The sequence below is a fragment of the Oncorhynchus clarkii genome, chromosome 2 (genome assembly GCF_045791955.1).
Source record: "Oncorhynchus clarkii lewisi isolate Uvic-CL-2024 chromosome 2, UVic_Ocla_1.0, whole genome shotgun sequence".
Taxonomy (NCBI): Eukaryota; Metazoa; Chordata; class Actinopteri; order Salmoniformes; family Salmonidae; genus Oncorhynchus; species Oncorhynchus clarkii.
Window position 1 is genome coordinate 2,338,013 of NC_092148.1, and position 19,791 is coordinate 2,357,803.

The 19,791-nt window shown below is 48.4% G+C and overlaps 1 protein-coding gene across 1 annotated transcript in view; it reads left to right on the top strand.

The window, feature by feature from the left end:
- LOC139418940 (protein MTSS 1-like) overlaps positions 1 to 19,497 on the top strand; it is a 32,163-nt gene extending 12,666 nt beyond the window's left edge. The window contains exons 4-9 of the mRNA XM_071168732.1: positions 3,202 to 3,359; positions 4,230 to 4,337; positions 6,361 to 6,458; positions 7,971 to 8,202; positions 15,472 to 15,573; positions 19,163 to 19,497. Of these exons, the coding sequence (XP_071024833.1) occupies positions 3,202 to 3,359; positions 4,230 to 4,337; positions 6,361 to 6,458; positions 7,971 to 8,202; positions 15,472 to 15,573; positions 19,163 to 19,495 (1,031 nt within the window). The 3' untranslated portion in view covers positions 19,496 to 19,497. The remainder of the gene's footprint in view (positions 1 to 3,201; positions 3,360 to 4,229; positions 4,338 to 6,360; positions 6,459 to 7,970; positions 8,203 to 15,471; positions 15,574 to 19,162) is intronic.
- The last annotated feature ends 294 nt before the right edge of the window (positions 19,498 to 19,791 follow it).

Consider the following 19,791-nt stretch of genomic DNA (forward strand, 5'->3'; position numbering starts at 1 on the left):
CACACACACACACTCACACACACACACCCCAACATCCGACTGCCTTAGACACTGTGTAAAAACAGTGCATTCCATGGTCAGAGGGTAACACCAACCAGGGCTGGACTTTTTGACGAGGGCACTTTTCTAAATCCAGGCAGCTCTCATAGAAATCACAGAGTAAATTATATATCTTGTGAAAAGCTTTTATTGGATCCTAGTTGTTATGTAAAAGTATAGAGTCATTTTAACTGTAGGTGTCAGTTTGAGTTCCCAGTTCCGGTCACGCTTCATCTCCTCTGATCGTTTCCCAAAAATCCTGGAACAGTTTAAATAGTTCTATAAACCCAGCATTTCTCCCATATTTCTCAAGAGCGCTGGAACGGCAGCCAAACCAAAATGGGAAAATGTTTGGATTCCTAGATGGAAATATCATCCATCCATTGTGTTAAACGACTACTGGATAATCTTGAGTTTCCCCAAAATGTCTAAGTTACGTTCTCACTGCTCATTGAAGCGCAACGATGCAGTCATACGTTTGACTTACAGTAGCAGCCTATCCTGGTGTTGTCATCCACAAAGCCTCAGGGTCAAACCTCACTGTTGAGAAACATTTTACTTACATTTTCCAGCCTGGTTGGGACCTTGATGGGGTCTAGGAGAGGCTGGTGACAAAAAGTTAGATAATACCCCTGGACGGGCTGGCTGCTTAGGCCGAGTCCAGGAGAGAGAGAGAGAGAGAGAGAGAGAGAGAGAAGGAGAGAGAGAGAGAAGGAGAGAGAGAGGAGAGATAAAGAGAGAGAGAGACAGAGAAGGAGAGACGGAGAAGGAGAGAGAGAGAGAGAGAGAGAGAGAGAGAGAGGAGAGAAAGAGAGAGAGAGAGGAGAGAGAAGGAGAGAGCGAGAGAGAGAAGGAGAGAGAGAGAGAGGAGAGAGCGAGAGAGAGAGAGTGAGAGAGAGAGAGAGAGAGAGAGAGAGAGAGAGAGGAGAGAGAGAGAAGGAGAGAGCGAGAGACAGAGAAGGAGAGACAGAGAGAGAGAAGGAGAGACAGAGAAGGAGAGAGAGAGCTCAGGGAGGATAGTCTGCCAGTCTTCAAGGACAGGATAAACAACAGAAGCCCAGTAGTGATAAGTTACAATATGACACCATGACCTTTGTCCTCTCATACATCATACCTACATTGCACATGGAATATTCACAAAAGAGCAGACTCCAAGCTAAATCAAGGGCCCTCAAAAACATATTAGTCCCAGGTCTGTGGTGAAGAGCCCCCCAGTGTGATGTGAGTGATGTGTAATGATGGTAGCAGTATATTAACAGTAGGGGTGTGTCCCAGGTCTGTGGTGAAGAGCCCCCCAGTGTGATGTGAGTGATGTGTAATGATAGTACCAGTATATTAACAGTAGCGGGGTGTCCCAGGTCTGTGGTGAAGAGCCCCCCAGTGTGATGTGAGTAATGTGTAATGATAGTAGCAGTATATTAACAGTAGCGATGTGTCCCAGGTCTGTGGTGAAGAGCCCCCCCCCCCTCCCCCAGAGTGATGTGTAATGATGGTAGCAGTATATTAACAGTAGCGGTGTGTCCCAGGTCTGTGGTGAAGAGCCCCCCAGTGTGATGTGAGTAATGTGTAATGATAGTAGCAGTATATTAACAGTAGCGATGTGTCCCAGGTCTGTGGTGAAGAGCCCCCCCAGTGTGATGTGTAATGACAGTACCAGTATATTAACAGTAGCGGTGTGTCCCAGGTCTGTGGTGAAGAGCCCCCCAGTGTGATGTGTAATGACAGTACCAGTATATTAACAGTAGCGGTGTGTCCCAGGTCTGTGGTGAAGAGCCCCCCAGTGTGATGTGTAATGACAGTACCAGTATATTAACAGTAGCGGTGTGTCCCAGGTCTGTGGTGAAGAGCCCCCCAGTGTGATGTGAGTGATGTGTAATGACAGTACCAGTATATTAACAGTAGCGGTGTGTCCCAGGTCTGTGGTGAAGAGCCCCCCAGTGTGATGTGTAATGACAGTAGCAGTATATTAACAGTAGCGGTGTGTCCCAGGTCTGTGGTGAAGAGCCCCCCAGTGTGATGTGTAATGATAGTAGCAGTATATTAACAGTAGCGGTGTGTCCCAGGTCTGTGGTGAAGAGCCCCCCAGTGTGATGTGTAATGACAGTAGCAGTATATTAACAGTAGCGGTGTGTCTGTGGTGAAGAGCCCCCCAGTGTGATGTGTAATGACAGTACCAGTATATTAACAGTAGCGGTGTGTCCCAGGGCGAGGAGACGTCCAGCCCCAGTGTGATGTGTAATGACAGTACCAGTATATTAACAGTAGCGGTGTGTCTGTGGTGAAGAGCCCCCCAGTGTGATGTGTAATGACAGTAGCAGTATATTAACAGTAGCGGTGTGTCCCAGGGCGAGGAGACGTCCAGCCCCAGTGTGATGTGTAATGACAGTACCAGTATATTAACAGTAGCGGTGTGTCCCAGGTCTGTGTTGAAGAGCCCCCCCAGTGTGATGTGTAATGACAGTACCAGTATATTAACAGTAGCGGTGTGTCCCAGGGCGAGGAGACGTCCAGCCCCAGTGTGATGTGTAATGACAGTACCAGTATATTAACACTAGCGGTGTGTCCCAGGTCTGTGGTGAAGAGCCCCCCAGTGTGATGTGTAATGACAGTACCAGTATATTAACAGTAGCGGTGTGTCCCAGGTCTGTGGTGAAGAGCCCCCCAGTGTGATGTGTAATGACAGTAGCAGTATATTAACAGTAGCGGTGTGTCCCAGGTCTGTGGTGAAGAGCCCCCCCAGTGTGATGTGTAATGACAGTACCAGTATATTAACAGTAGCGGTGTGTCCCAGGTCTGTGGTGAAGAGCCCCCCAGTGTGATGTGTAATGACAGTAGCAGTATATTAACAGTAGCGGTGTGTCCCAGGGCGAGGAGACGTCCAGCCCCAGTGTGATGTGTAATGACAGTACCAGTATATTAACAGTAGCGGTGTGTCCCAGGTCTGTGGTGAAGAGCCCCCCCAGTGTGATGTGTAATGACAGTACCAGTATATTAACAGTAGCGGTGTGTCCCAGGTCTGTGGTGAAGAGCCCCCCAGTGTGATGTGTAATGACAGTAGCAGTATATTAACAGTAGCGATGTGTCCCAGGGCGAGGAGACGTCCAGCCCCAGTGTGATGTGTAATGACAGTAGCAGTATATTAACAGTAGCGATGTGTCCCAGGGCGAGGAGACGTCCAGCCCCAGCTGAACAGTGCCATGCAGGACGTCAGTGATAAATACCTGTTGCTGGAGGAGACGGAGAAACAGGCCGTCAGGAAGGCCCTCGTCGAGGAAAGGAGCAGGTTGTGCACCTTCGTCTCCATGCTACGACCTGTCGTGGTGAGTCATAACATAACACACACACTAACACACACAACACAGAGGTCAGAGGTCAGGCTAATGTCGTGGTGGTGAGTCATAACATAACACACACACAACACAGAGGTCAGAGGTCAGGCTAAGGCCGTGGTGGTGAGTCATAACATAACACACACACTAACACACACAACACAGAGGTCAGAGGTCAGGCTAAGGCCGTGGTGGTGAGTCCGTTGGCAATACACACACCACAAACACAAACACAGAAACCGAAACAGAGCCGTAGGGCCTCACCATGGGAGATGCTGATTCCTCATTAACACCCAGAGGAAATGTTCCTCATTAACACCCAGAGGAAATGTTCTGTTCCTCATTAACACCCAGAGGAGATGTTCTGTTCCTCTTTAACACCCAGAGGAAATGTTCTGTTCCTCATTAACACCCAGAGGAAATGTTCCTCATTAACACCCAGAGGAAATGTTCCTCATTAACACCCAGAGGAAATGTTCCTCATTAACACCCAGAGGAAATGTTCCTCATTAACACCCAGAGGAAATGTTCCTCATTAACACCCAGAGGAAATGTTCTGTTCCTCATTAACACCCAGAGGAAATGTTCCTCATTAACACCCAGAGGAAATGTTCTGTTCCTCATTAACACCCAGAGGAAATGTTCCTCATTAACACCCAGAGGAAATGTTCCTCATTAACACCCAGAGGAAATGTTCCTCATTGACACCCAGAGGAGATGTTCCATAAGAAGCACATTGTTGACGTTTCAGTTTAAGATGTTGTTGTTGTTGTTGTTGTTGTTGTTGTGAGCAGTATGAGTAGGACTGATGACATCACCTGGATAAATGCAGGATCAATAAACACATTGTGATCCTTCCAGGATGAGGAGATCTCCATGCTAGGAGAGGTCACCCACCTCCAGACCATATCTGACGACCTCAAGATGCTGACCATGGACCCTCACAAGCTGCCCCCCGCCAGCGAACAGGTACCGTATCCCTGACCCTAACCCTAACCCTGACCCTGACCCTAACCCTGATCCTGACCCTAACCCTGACCCTAACCCTGATCCTGACCCTGACCCTGACCCTAACCCTGATCCTGACCCTGACCCTAACCCTAAACCCTGATCCTGACCCTAACCCTAACCCTGACCCTGACCCTAACCCTGACCGTATCCCTGACCCTAATCCTAACCCTAACCCTGACCCTGACCTTATCCCTGACCCTAACCCTGACCCTAACCCTGACCCTGACCGTATCCCTGACCCTAACCCTAACCCTGACCGTATCCCTGACCCTAACCCTAACCCTGACCTTGACCCTAACCCTGATCCTGACCCTAACCCTGATCCTGACCCTGACCCAGACCCTAACCCTGATCCTGACCCTAACCCTAAACCCTGATCCTGACCCTAACCCTAACCCTGACCCTAACCCTGACCGTATCCCTGACCCTAATCCTAACCCTAACCCTGACCCTGACCTTATCCCTGACCCTAACCCTGACCCTAACCCTGACCCTTACCGTATCCCTGACCCTAACCCTAACCCTGACCGTATCCCTGACCCTAACCCTAACCCTGACCCTAACCCTGACCCTAACCCTGACCCTAACCCTGACCCTGACCGTATCCCTGACCCTAACCCTAACCCTGACCGTATCCCTGACCCTAACCCTAACCCTGACCGTATCCCTGACCCTAACCCTGACCATATCCCTGACCCTGACCGTATCCCTGAACCTGACCCTAACCCTGACCGTATCCCTGACCCTAACCCTAACCCTGACCGTATCCCTGACCCTAACCCTGACCATATCCCTGACCCTGACCGTATCCCTGACCCTAACCCTGACCGTATCCCTGACCCTAATCCTAACCCTAACCCTGACCCTGACCTTATCCCTGACCCTAACCCTGACCCTAACCCTGACCCTTACCGTATCCCTGACCCTAACCCTAACCCTGACCGTATCCCTGACCCTAACCCTAACCCTGACCCTAACCCTGACCCTAACCCTGACCCTAACCCTGACCCTGACCGTATCCCTGACCCTAACCCTAACCCTGACCGTATCCCTGACCCTAACCCTAACCCTGACCGTATCCCTGACCCTAACCCTGACCATATCCCTGACCCTGACCGTATCCCTGAACCTGACCCTAACCCTGACCGTATCCCTGACCCTAACCCTAACCCTGACCGTATCCCTGACCCTAACCCTGACCATATCCCTGACCCTGACCGTATCCCTGACCCTAACCCTGACCCTAACCCTGACCCTGACCGTATCCCTGAACCTGACCCTAACCCTGACCGTATCCCTGACCCTAACCCTGACCGTATCCCTGACCCTAACCCTGACCGTATCCCTGACCCTAACCCTGACCCTAACCCTGACCCTAACCCTGACCCTAACCATGACCGTATCCCTGATCCTAACCCTGACCGTATCCCTGATCCTGACCCTAACCCTAACCCTGACCGTATCCCTGACCCTGACCCTAACCCTAACCCTGACCGTATCCCTGACCCTAACCCTGACCCTAACCCTGACCCTGACCCTAACCCTGACCGTATCCCTGACCCTGACCCTAACCCTGACCCTGACCGTATCCCTGACCCTAACCCTGACCGTATCCCTGACCCTAACCCTGACCCTGACCGTATCCCTGACCCTAACCCTGACCGTATCCCTGACCCTGATCCTAACCCTGATCCTGACCCTGAACCTAACCCTGACCGTATCCCTGACCCTGACCCTAACCCTGACCCTGACCGTATCCCTGACCCTGACCCTGACCGTATCCCTGACCCTGACCGTATCCCTGACCCTAACCCTAACCCTGACCGTATCCCTGACCCTGACCCTAACTCCTCAGACTGCAGGGTTCCATTTCATATCTGTCCCATGTGTTTCCTCCTCAGACTACAGGGTTCCATTTCATATCTGTCCCATATGTTTCCTCCTCAGACACTGATCTGTCATTGTTGTTCTGTCCTGTCAGGTGATTCTGGATCTGAAAGGCTCTGACTATAACTGGTCCTATCAGACTCCTCCCTCCTCCCCCAGCACCACTAGGTCCAGGAAGTCCAGTATGTGCAGGTAGGTGTCCTAGGACCAGAACCGCAGCTTGTCACCTTTATCTATGCAGGGGGGCCTGTTCAGAACCTTCAGATGGAAATGGGTCATCTCTAGTAGTCCCAGTATGTAGTGGTGTCTTGGACCAGAACCAGACCACATCCTGAATGTTTCACCTTTAACTGAAAAACAACCTTAGACCCATATTCACACAGAGATCTGATCTAGGATCAGTTTTGCCTAAATTTTACATATTGAAACAATTATATAGACAGTGGGGAACTGATCCTACTCTTCGACGCCCTGATGAAGACAGACCCCGCCCCCCAGTGGTGGGTAGAGGAACTGCAGCCGTTTGGGATGTCATATCACACTGCCCATTCTCTTCACCTACTTGTTTCCTGGGGGAATTGAAGATAGTTAATTCATTTCACCCAGACTTGTAAATATATCATTGCGTGTGTTATGAATGTAGACATTTCAATATGAAATGTCATTGTAACTTCAGCCTTCCAGCTGTTTCTATAGAATATGACTCATAATAAACCCCCCCCTCCACCTCGTGTCTTTCCGTACATGGTTGTTGTTGTCGTCACACTGGTTGGGTTTGTAAAACACTTTGTGCTGTGATGCCTGCCTTGTTTTCATCTTGTGATGCATTTGACTTTGTTTACATCATTTTAATTCCAGTTGTTGGATCCACAGATCCTAGTTAAAATGTCACTGTTGATGCTCGGTCAATGGACCCAATGATAAAGGCACATGGCGACCACAGTCCAACTTGCTTGTAGTTGCACTGAGCATGATACACGTTGATATATATATATATATATTGTGGTAACGTTTATTATGATTTCATGCCTGGTTGTTTTAATGTTTTAATTGGACTGGTTTGTTCACAGTCACTGCCTGCTGCATTGGTTTGGAGTGTTAACCCATTCACTGTCTGTCTGTCTCCCTCTGTCTGTCTCTCACCCTCCTGCCTGTTTGTCTGTCTGTCTCCCTCTGTCTGTCTCTCACCCTCCTGCCTGTTTGTCTGTCTGTCTCCCTCTGTCTGTCTCTCACCCTCCTGCCTGTTTGTCTGTCTGTCTCCCTCTGTCTGTCTCTCACCCTCCTGCCTGTTTGTCTGTCTGTCTCCCTCTGTCTGTCTCTCACCCTCCTGCCTGTTTGTCTGTCTGTCTCCCTCTGTCTGTCTCTCACCCTCCTGTCTGTCTGTCTGTCTGTCTGTCTCCCTCTGTCTGTCTCTCACCCTCCTGCCTGTTCCCCTGTCTGTCTGTCTGTTTGTCTCTGACTGTCTGTCTGTCTGTCTGTCTGTCTGTCTGTCTGTCTGTCTGTCTGTCTGTCTGTCTGTCTGTCTGTCCGTCTGTCTCTCCACCTGTCTGTCTGTCTGTCTGTCTGTCCACCCGTCTGTCTGTCTCTCCACCTGTCTGTCTGTCCGTCCGTCCGTCTGTCTGTCTCTCCACGCGTCTGTCTGTTTGTCTTTCTGTCTGTCTCTCCACCTGTCTGTCTGTCTCTCCACCCGTCTCACCCTAACAGCAGTCTGAACAGCGTAAACAGTAGTGACTCTCGCTCCAGCGGCACATCCCACTCTCACTCCCCTTCCTCCTCCTCCTGCTCCTCCCACTACGGCTACCGTAGCTCCACCCTGCCCCAGCAGGCCGCGGCACGACTGTCTTCCATGTCCTCCCATGACTCAGGATTCATCTCCCAGCCAGACACCTACACCTCCAAGTCACCATCACCCATGCCCCAGGAAACACTGCCGCAGGTAAGACTACACTACAGTACACTACATTACAGTACACTACACTACACTACTCTACAGTACAGTACACTACACTACAGTACACTACACTACACTACAGTACACTACAGTACAGTACACTACACTACAGTACACTACACTACACTACTCTACACTACAGTACAGTACACTACACTACAGTACTGTACAGTACAGTACACTACACTACTGTACACTACAGTACAGTACACTACACTACACTACTCTACACTACAGTACAGTACACTACACTACAGTACACTACACTACATTACAGTACACTACACTACAGTACACTACAGTACAGTACACTACACTACAGTACTGTACAGTACAGTACACTACACTACAGTACACTACAGTACACTACACTACACTACTCTACACTACAGTACACTAAACTACACTGCAGTACAGTACACTACAGTACACAACAGTACAGTACACTACACTACAGTACACTACAGTACAGTACAGTACACTACATTACAGTACACTACAGTACACTACACTACAGTACACTACAGTACACTACACTACAGTACAGTAGAGTACACTACACTACAGTACACTAAACTACACTACACTACAGTACACTACAGTACAGTACACTACAGTACACTACACTACAGTACAATACACTACAGTACAGTACACTACACTACAGTACAGTACACTACAGTACACTACATTACAGTACACTACAGTACACTACACTACAGTACACTACAGTACACTACACTACAGTACACTAAACTACACTACAGTACACTACACTACAATACACTACAGTACACTAAACTACACTACAGTACACTACACTACACTACACTACACTACACTACCAAGTGGTAAGACCCTACTACACTGGACTCTTTACCCTGAGATTAAACCTTCATATCTTCTGGAAGTGTATGGACAGTTTAGTTTTCGGCAGTGTCCTGTCCCAGACTAACTGTATACGTCAACAATACATATATTATGATCGATTGGTCCTCAAGTGACCTTTGACTTCCTTATACATCAAATATGAGAGACACTAGCCATCCCAGGTTGCTAGGATACCCTGCTCCTGAGGAGAGGGGCTTGGGGGAGGTCAGTAACTGGGCTGGCTGTTCTACAGACCAGTCCTGTCAGTACCTCAGCTGAACTACCAGAGTCCTGTTGGGAGGTCAGTAACTGGGCTGGCTGTTCTACAGACCAGTCCTGTCAGTACCTCAGCTGAGCTACCAGAGTCCTGTTGGGAGGTCAGTAACTGGGCTGACTGTTCTACAGACCAGTCCTGTCAGTACCTCAGCTGAACTACCAGAGTCCTGTTGGGAGGTCAGTAACTGGGCTGGCTGTTCTACAGACCAGTCCTGTCAGTACCTCAGCTGAACTGCCAGAGTCCTGTTGGGAGGTCAGTAACTGGGCTGGCTGTTCTACAGAACAGTCCTGTCAGTACCTCAGCTGAACTACCAGAGTCCTGTTGGGAGGTCAGTAACTGGGCTGGCTGTTCTACAGACCAGTCCTGTCAGTACCTCAGCTGAGCCAGCAGAGTCCTGTTGGGAGGTCAGTAACTGGGCTGGCTGTTCTACAGACCATTAGTCTACAGACTATTATAGTAGTCATAAAACCTCCTGATATTATGGTCAGGGGAGAGGTTGGTCCAGAAGACTACAGGTTCAGACAAGGTTGACCACATGAGCAGGCCTTGGTGTTCACCCCTGGAGTCTATTGGTCATGATGGGGAGCCCTAACCCTGATCACAAACCATCCTGGCTCAGTCCAAGGGGTGGCAGGTAGCCTAGTGGTTAGAGTGTCAGTCTATACTGTCAGTCTATAGTAGTAACCGAAAGGTTGCAAGATCGAATCCCCGAGCTGACAAGGTAAAAATCTGTTGTTCTGCCCCTGAACAAGGCAGTTAACCCACTGTCTGTCATTCTAAATAAGAATTTGTTCTTAACTGACTTACCTAGTTAAATAAAGGTTAAATAAAAAGTGGCTTTCAGAGGGTCTAATTAACCCTCAATCCCTCAATTTAGCTCCTCACCCACTCTGCTTTGGGACTACCTGGAATAGAGGGATGGAACTCAGTTATAGTTGAGGTTCGTTACAACTCCTTACAAGGCCAACTTCCAGTCCAGAGTAGAGTCCCCACTTCCTCTGTCAGGTCACTGTCAGTCTAGAGTAGAGTCCCCACTTCCTCTGTTAGGTCACTGTCAGTCTATAGTAGAGTCCCCACTTCCTCTGTTAGGTCACTGTCAGTCTAGAGTAGAGTCCCCACTTCCTCTGTTAGGTCACTGTCAGTCTAGAGTAGAGTCCCCACTTCCTCTGTTAGGTCACTGTCAGTCTAGAGTAGAGTCCCCACTTCCTCTGTTAGGTCACTGTCAGTCTAGAGTAGAGTCCCCACTTCCTCTGTTAGGTCACTGTCAGTCTAGAGTAGAGTTCCTTCCTCTGTTAGGTCACTGTCAGTCTAGAGTAGAGTCCCCACTTCCTCTGTTAGGTCACTGTCAGTCTATAGTAGAGTCCCCACTTCCTCTGTTAGGTCACTGTCAGTCCAGAGTAGAGTCCCCACTTCCTCTGTTAGGTCACTGTCAGTCTGTAGTAGAGTCCCCACTTCCTCTGTTAGGTCACTGTCAGTCTATAGTAGAGTCCCCACTTCCTCTGTTAGGTCACTGTCAGTCCAGAGTAGAGTCCCCACTTCCTCTGTTAGGTCACTGTCAGTCTATAGTAGAGTCCCCACTTCCTCTGTTAGGTCACTGTCAGTCTAGAGTAGAGTTCCTCCTTCCTCTGTTAGGTCACTGTCAGTCTAGAGTAGAGTTCCTCCTTCCTCTGTTAGGTCACTGTCAGTCTAGAGTAGAGTTCCTCCTTCCTCTGTTAGGTCACTGTCAGTCTAGAGTAGAGTTCCTCCTTCCTCTGTTAGGTCACTGTCAGTCTAGAGTAGAGTTCCTTCCTCTGTTAGGTCACTATCAGTCTAGAGTAGAGTTCCTTCCTCTGTCAGGTCACTGTCAGTCTATAGTAGAGTCCCCACTTCCTCTGTTAGGTCACTGTCAGTCTGTAGTAGAGTCCCCACTTCCTCTGTTAGGTCACTGTCAGTCTATAGTAGAGTCCCCACTTCCTCTGTTAGGTCACTGTCAGTCCAGAGTAGAGTCCCCACTTCCTCTGTTAGGTCACTGTCAGTCTATAGTAGAGTCCCCACTTCCTCTGTTAGGTCACTGTCAGTCTAGAGTAGAGTCCCCACTTCCTCTGTTAGGTCACTGTCAGTCTAGAGTAGAGTTCCTCCTTCCTCTGTTAGGTCACTGTCAGTCTAGAGTAGAGTTCCTCCTTCCTCTGTTAGGTCACTGTCAGTCTAGAGTAGAGTTCCTCCTTCCTCTGTTAGGTCACTGTCAGTCTAGAGTAGAGTTCCTCCTTCCTCTGTTAGGTCACTGTCAGTCTAGAGTAGAGTTCCTCCTTCCTCTATTAGGTCACTGTCAGTCTATAGTAGAGTTCCTCCTCCCTCTATTAGGTCACTGTCAGTCTAGAGTAGAGTCCCCACTTCCTCTGTTAGGTCACTGTCAGTCTATAGTAGAGTCCCCACTTCCTCTGTTAGGTCACTGTCAGTCTATAGTAGAGTCCCCACTTCCTCTGTTAGGTCACTGTCAGTCTATAGTAGAGTCCCCACTTCCTCTGTTAGGTCACTGTCAGTCCAGAGTAGAGTCCCCACTTCCTCTGTTAGGTCACTGTCAGTCTATAGTAGAGTCCCCACTTCCTCTGTTAGGTCACTGTCAGTCTAGAGTAGAGTTCCTCCTTCCTCTGTTAGGTCACTGTCAGTCTAGAGTAGAGTTCCTTCCTCTGTTAGGTCACTATCAGTCTAGAGTAGAGTTTCTTCCTCTGTCAGGTCACTGTCAGTCTAGAGTAGAGTTCCTCCTTCCTCTGTTAGGTCACTGTCAGTCTAGAGTAGAGTCCCCACTTCCTCTGTTAGGTCACTGTCAGTCTATAGTAGAGTTCCCACTTCCTCTGTTAGGTCACTGTCAGTCTAGAGTAGAGTTCCTTCCTCTGTTAGGTCACTGTCAGTCTAGAGTAGAGTTTCTCCTTCCTCTGTCAGGTCACTGTCAGTCTATAGTAGAGTCCCCACTTCCTCTGTTAGGTCACTGTCAGTCTAGAGTAGAGTCCCCACTTCCTCTGTTAGGTCACTGTCAGTCTAGAGTAGAGTTCCTTCCTCTGTTAGGTCACTGTCAGTCTAGAGTAGAGTCCCCACTTCCTCTGTTAGGTCACTGTCAGTCTAGAGTAGAGTTCCTCTTTCCTCTGTTAGGTCACTGTCAGTCTAGAGTAGAGTTCCTTCCTCTGTTAGGTCACTGTCAGTCTAGAGTAGAGTTCCTTCCTCTGTTAGGTCACTATCAGTCTAGAGTAGAGTTCCTTCCTCTGTCAGGTCACTGTCAGTCTAGAGTAGAGTTCCTCCTTCCTCTGTTAGGTCACTGTCAGTCTAGAGTAGAGTTCCTTCCTCTGTCAGGTCACTGTCAGTCTATAGTAGAGTTCCTTCCTCTGTCAGGTCACTGTCAGTCTATAGTAGAGTTCCTTCCTCTGTCAGGTCACTGTCAGTCTAGAGTAGAGTTCCTTCCTCTGTTAGGTCACTATCAGTCTAGAGTAGAGTTCCTTCCTCTGTCAGGTCACTGTCAGTCTATAGTAGAGTTCCTTCCTCTGTCAGGTCACTGTCAGTCTATAGTAGAGTTCCTTCCTCTGTTAGGTCACTGTCAGTCTAGACTAGAGTTCCTTCCTCTGTTAGGTCACTGTCAGTCTAGAGTAGAGTTCCTTCCTCTGTTAGGTCACTGTCAGTCTATAGTAGAGTTCCTTCCTCTGTCAGGTCACTGTCAGTCTATAGTAGAGTTCCTTCCTCTGTCAGGTCACTGTCAGTCTAGAGTAGAGTTCCTTCCTCTGTTAGGTCACTATCAGTCTAGAGTAGAGTTCCTTCCTCTGTCAGGTCACTGTCAGTCTATAGTAGAGTTCCTTCCTCTGTCAGGTCACTGTCAGTCTATAGTAGAGTTCCTTCCTCTGTTAGGTCACTGTCAGTCTAGACTAGAGTTCCTTCCTCTGTTAGGTCACTGTCAGTCTAGAGTAGAGTTCCTTCCTCTGTTAGGTCACTATCAGTCTAGAGTAGAGTTCCTTCCTCTGTCAGGTCACTGTCAGTCTAGAGTAGAGTTCCTCCTTCCTCTGTTAGGTCACTGTCAGTCTAGAGTAGAGTTCCTCCTTCCTCTGTTAGGTCACTGTCAGTCTAGAGTAGAGTTTCTCCTTCCTTTGTTAGGTCACTGTCAGTCTAGAGTAAAGTTTCTCCTTCCTCTGTTAGGTCACTGTCAGTCTAGAGTAGAGTTCCTTCCTCTGTTAGGTCACTGTCAGTCTAGAGTAGAGTTCCCACTTCCTCTGTTAGGTCACTGTCAGTCTAGAGTAGAGTTCCCACTTCCTCTGTTAGGTCACTGTCAGGCTATAGTAGAGTTCCTTCCTCTGTTAGGTCACTGTACTGAATATGGTCTCAGAGTGACAACCACTAATACTGCCGCACCGCTACCCCATAGAAAACCCCCAGGAGAATACTACTCCATAGAAAACCCCCAGGAGAATACTACTCCATAGAAAACCACCAGGAGAATACTACTCCATAGAAAACCACCAGGAGAATACTACTCCATAGAAAACCCCCAGGAGAATGCTACTCCATAGAAAACCCCCACGAGAATACTACTCCATAGAAAACCCCCAGGAGAATACTACTCCATAGAAAACCCCCAGGAGAATACTACTCCATAGAAAACCAGCAGGAGAATACTACTCCATAGAAAACCCCCAGGAGAATACTACTCCATAGAAAACCCCCAGGAGAATACTACTCCATAGAAAACCCCCAGGAGAATACTACTCCATAGAAAACCCCCAGGAGAATATTACTCTATAGAAAACCCCCAGGAGAATACTACTCCATAGAAAACCCCCAGGAGAATACTACTCCATAGAAAACCCCCAGGAGAATACTACTCCTGGGCTTTCTGTGTCTGGCTTTAAACTCTTTAACCATGATGCTTAGTACCAGACTGTCTATCTGCTTCCCCCTCTGCTGTCCACAAGGACAGTTAATGCTAAATGATATCTATCCTCTGACTCACCTCTCTGCTTTGTTTCACTTCAGCTAATTCCCCCCTGAATCTCGGTGCTAACCTCCCTGCTGGCAGGGAACTGTTGTTTTTAAACGTGCTGATGCAGCTCACTGACTGATTGATGCCTTCTGACGTCTTCCCTGCTGTTCTGTCTTTATGTGCTGGCTACAATACACGCCTTCCTCTCCCTTATGTGTTCTATTCCGGTGTGACTGTCTGTGACTGTCTGTGACTGTCTGTGACTGTCTGTGACTGTCTGTGACTGTCTGTGACTGTCTGTGGCCATGTTTGACGGTCTGTGACTGTGTGTGACTGTCTGTGACCGTATTTGACCGTCTGTGACTGTCTGTGACTGTGTGTGACTGTCTGTGACTGTGTGTGACTGTCTGTGACTGTGTGTGACTGTGTGTGACTGTGTGTGACTGTGTGTGACTGTCTGTGACTGTCTGTGACCGTCTGTGACTGTCTGTGGTCATGTGTGACTGTCTGTGACTGTCTGTGACTGTCTGTGACTGTCTGTGACTGTCTGTGGCCATGTTTGACGGTCTGTGACTGTGTGTGACTGTCTGTGACCATATTTGACCGTCTGTGACTGTGTGTGACTGTGTGTGACGGTCTGTGACGGTCTGTGACGGTCTGTGTCTGTCTGTGACTGTCTGTGACTGTCTGTGACCATATTTGACCGTCTGTGACTGTCTGTGACTGTCTGTGACTGTCTGTGGCCATGTTTGACGGTCTGTGACTGTGTGTGACTGTGTGTGACTGTGTGTGACTGTGTGTGACTGTCTGTGACTGTCTGTGACTGTCTGTGACCATATTTGACCGTCTGTGACTGTGTGTGACTGTGTGTGACTGTGTGTGACTGTCTGTGACGGTCTGTGACTGTCTGTGACTGTGTGTGACTGTGTGTGACTGTCTGTGACTGTCTGTGACTGTCTGTGACTGTCTGTGACTGTCTGTGACCGTCTGTGACTGTGTGTGACCGTCTGTGACTGTGTGTGACTGCGTGTATGTTCATATCCGGTCATCTTTTAACCCTACACTGAACTCAAACTCCTCTCTTTTTTTTAACACCAAAACTCTCTGCTCCCGTCTTGTGCTCGTCCTCTGTCGTGTCTGTCTGCCTCCACCCAACCTGCCGTTCCTCCAGCCTTGCTCCAGCTCTGGCTCGTCTGAGGCCTCTGACACCTGCCAGTCAGTCAGTGAGTGCAGCTCTCCCACCTCAGGAGGGCCTCTGGCTGCAGTTGACAAGGTGAAATACTCCCTCCCTCCCTCCTTTGAGAGGAAGCACCCCCCCTGCCCTCTCATGATAGATACCCTACCCCTCGTCCCCTCTCATGATAGATACCCTACCCCTCGTCCCCTCTCATGATAGATACCCTACCCCTCGTCCCCTCTCATGATAGATACCCTACCCCTCGTCCCCTCTCATGATAGATACCCTACCCCTCGTCCCCTCTCATGATAGATACCCTACCCCTCGTCCCCTCTCGTGATAGATACCCTACCCCTCGTCCCCTCTCATGATAGATACCCTACCCCTCGTCCCCTCTCATGATAGATACCCTACCCCTTGTCCCCTCTCGTGATAGATACCCTACCCATCGTCCCCTCTCGTGATAGATACCCTACCCATCGTCCCCTCTCGTGATAGATACCCTACCCCTCGTCCCCTCTCATGATAGATACCCTACCCCTCGTCCCCTCTCATGATAGATACCCTACCCCTCGTCCCCTCTCATGATAGATACCCTACCCCTCGTCCCCTCTCATGATAGATACCCTACCCCTCGCCCCCTCTCATGATAGATACCCTACCCCTCGTCCCCTCTCATGATAGATACCCTACCCCTCGTCCCCTCTCATGATAGATACCCTACCCCTCGTCCCCTCTCATGATAGATACCCTACCCCTCGTCCCCTCTCATGATAGATACCCTACCCCTCGTCCCCTCTCGTGATAGATACCCTACCCCTCGTCCCCTCTCATGATAGATACCCTACCCCTCGTCCCCTCTCGTGATAGATACCCTACCCCTCGTCCCCTCTCGTGATAGATACCCTACCCCTCGTCCCCTCTCATGATAGATACCCTACCCCTCGTCCCCTCTCATGATAGATACCCTACCCCTCGTCCCCTCTCATGATAGATACCCTACCCCTCGTCTCCTTGCTGTGGCCCTTATTCTAGATTCTCCTCACAGGAACCATCGTGTTCACCTTCTCCACACCCCTCTACCCCATCCAGGTGTTCCACCCACAGCTTCCTTTCACCTGTCTCTGATCGCTGCTGTTTCGTATCCAGTCTCATGGGTCGTCATGGTCGTTCACATACATTTCAGAATTCAGAACCGCGGTCCGGTTTGTCAATCAGGCAGGATTCATTTTCTTAGTTTACTCCTTTTGTTTATTTGTTCTTCCGAAATGTTGACTTATTTGTATTTCATTCATCAACTTTTATCTTGTGTTTCTGATTGTGTTGTTTTATTATCCTGACCCTATTGTGTTGGTTTATTATCCTGACCCTATTGTCCTGACCCTATTTTGTTGGTTTATTATCCTGACCCTATTGTGTTGTTTTATTATCCTGACCCTATTGTGTTGGTTTATTATCCTGACTCTATTGTCCTGACCCTATTGTGTTGGTTTATTATCCTGACCCTATTGTGTTGGTTTATTATCCTGACCCTATTGTGTTGGTTTATTATCCTGACCCTATTGTGTTGGTTTATTATCCTGACCCTATTGTGTCGGTTTATTATCCTGACCCTATTGTGTTGTTTTATTATCCTGACCCTATTGTGTTGGTTTATTATCCTGACTCTATTGTCCTGACCCTATTGTGTTGTTTTATTATCCTGACCCTATTGTGTTGGTTTATTATTCTGACCCTATTGTCCTGACCCTATTTTGTTGGTTTATTATCCTGACCCTATTGTGTTGTTTTATTATCCTGACCCTATTGTGTTGGTTTATTATCCTGACCCTATTGTGTTGGTTTATTATCCTGACCCTATTGTGTTGGTTTATTATCCTGACCCTATTGTGTTGGTTTATTATCCTGACCCTATTGTGTTGGTTTATTATCCTGACCCTATTGTGTCGGTTTATTATCCTGACCCTATTGTGTTGTTTTATTATCCTGACCCTATTGTGTTGGTTTATTATCCTGACTCTATTGTCCTGACCCTATTGTGTTGGTTTATTATCCTGACCCTATTGTGTTGTTTTATTATCCTGACCCTATTGTGTTGGTTTATTATCCTGACCCTATTGTGTTGGTTTATTATCCTGACCCTATTGTGTTGGTTTATTATCCTGACCCTATTGTGTTGGTTTATTATCCTGACCCTATTGTGTTGGTTTATTATCCTGACCCTATTGTGTTGGTTTATTATCCTGACCCTATTGTGTTGGTTTATTATCCTGACCCTATTGTGTTGTTTTATTATCCTGACCCTATTGTGTTGTTTTATTATCCTGACCCTATTGTGTTGGTTTTTATAATTTGACAAATTTCTCAAATTTTGTGTTTTTATGTTTGTTTGTTTGTTTGTTTGTTTGTTTGTTTGTTTGTTTGTGTCATTCCGTTCCCCTGCTCATGCTCAGTTGTCTAACGGGTATGACCACTACGGGGATCACCATCATTCAGACTCTTCATACCTGATGGGAGGGGGCTCAGGCCTGGGGGGGTCCTACCTGATGGGAGGGGGCTCAGGCCTGGTGGGTTCCTACCCCCTCTTCCCTCCCTCCTCCCATTCCACCTCCATCACCACCTCCTCCTCCTCCTCCTGTCCGTCCCAGTCGTGGTCCAGGCCGGGCTCGGCCCTGCTACCTGACTACCCTCATTACTGCACCCTGGGGCCTAACATGGTCCCCACCTCTAAAGTCCCCAGCTGGAAGGTTTGTTTGTTGGTTCAGTCCTCCTCCTCACCATGTCCTGACTCCTTGTGTTCCTGAAACATCAACATCCTGTCATTACGTAGGACCCTCTGAATTACTATGACGTTATGATTATGTTACAGTCAGATTGAAAAAGGACTGGAGGACGATATACTGCACCGTCTTCTACGCGTTTCATTGGTAGATTTCAGATGTGTTCCTGCAGAAGATGTATTTGAAGATGGTGATAATAGTTCAGAATCCCCAGCTGACAGGATCTTCAGAGGCCCATGATTAAAGAGCACAGCTAGGGATACCAACCTCTGTGTGGAGGAGGTGAACTCAGCTATGTATCCTGTAGGACTGGATAGAGGAGGTTAACTCAGCTATGTATCTGTATCCTGTAGGACTGGGTAGAGGAGGTAAACTCAGCTATATTTCTGTATCCTGTAGGACTGGGTAGAGGAGGTGAACTCAGCTATGTATCTGTATCCTGTAGGACTGGGTAGAGGAGGTAAACTCAGCTATATTTCTGTATCCTGTAGGACTGGGTAGAGGAGGTGAACTCAGCTATGTATCTGTATCCTGTAGGACTGGGTAGAGGAGGTGAACTAAGCTATATTTATGTATCCTGTAGGACTGGGTAGAGGAGGTGAACTCAGCTATGTATCTGTATCCTGTAGGACTGGGTAGAGGAGGTGAACTCAGCTATGTATCTGTATCCTGTAGGACTGGGTAGTGGAGGTGAACCCAGCTATGTATCTGTATCCTGTAGGACTGGGTAGAGGAGGTGAACTCAGCTATGTTTCTGTATCCTGTAGGACTGGGTAGAGGAGGTGAACTCAGCTATGTTTCTGTATCCTGTAGGACTGGGTAGAGGAGGTGAACTCAGCTATGTATCTGTATCCTGTAGGACTGGGTAGAGGAGGTGAACTCAGCTATATTTCTGTATCCTGTAGGACTGGGCTAAACCAGGACCCTATGACCAGCCCATGGTGAACACCCTTAGAAGGAGGAAGGACAAGGATCCTGTACCAGCAGAAACCAGCTATGCCCCACTACCACTGCTTGTTGGTGTCATCCCAGCACCTGGGGGCAGGAGTCTACCACTGCCTGCTGGTGTCATCCCAGCACCTGGGGGCAGGAGTCTACCACTGCCTGCTGGAGTCATCCCAGCACCAGGGAGCAGGAGTCAACCATTACCTCCACCACCCAAGGTCAGCTGGACACATGCTTTAACCTGTCTAGGACTTGGCGTTCCGCTAGCGGAACCCCTCGCCAACAGCCAATGAAATTGCAGGGCGCCAAATACAAATCATCAGAAATCTCATAAATCAAATGTCTCAAACATAAAAGTATTAGGCACCATTTTAAAGATATAATTCTCGTTAATCCAGCCACCGTGTCTGATTTCAAAAATGCTATACAGCGAAAGCTCCACAAACGATCATGTTAGGGTTAGGTCACCACCAACTCACAGAAAAACCCAGCCATTTTTCCAGCCAAAGAGAGGAGTCACAAAAAGCACAATGAGAGATGGATCATGCTGCACAAAGAAGGGTTATGTTTTCTAACCCTGTCTGTCTGT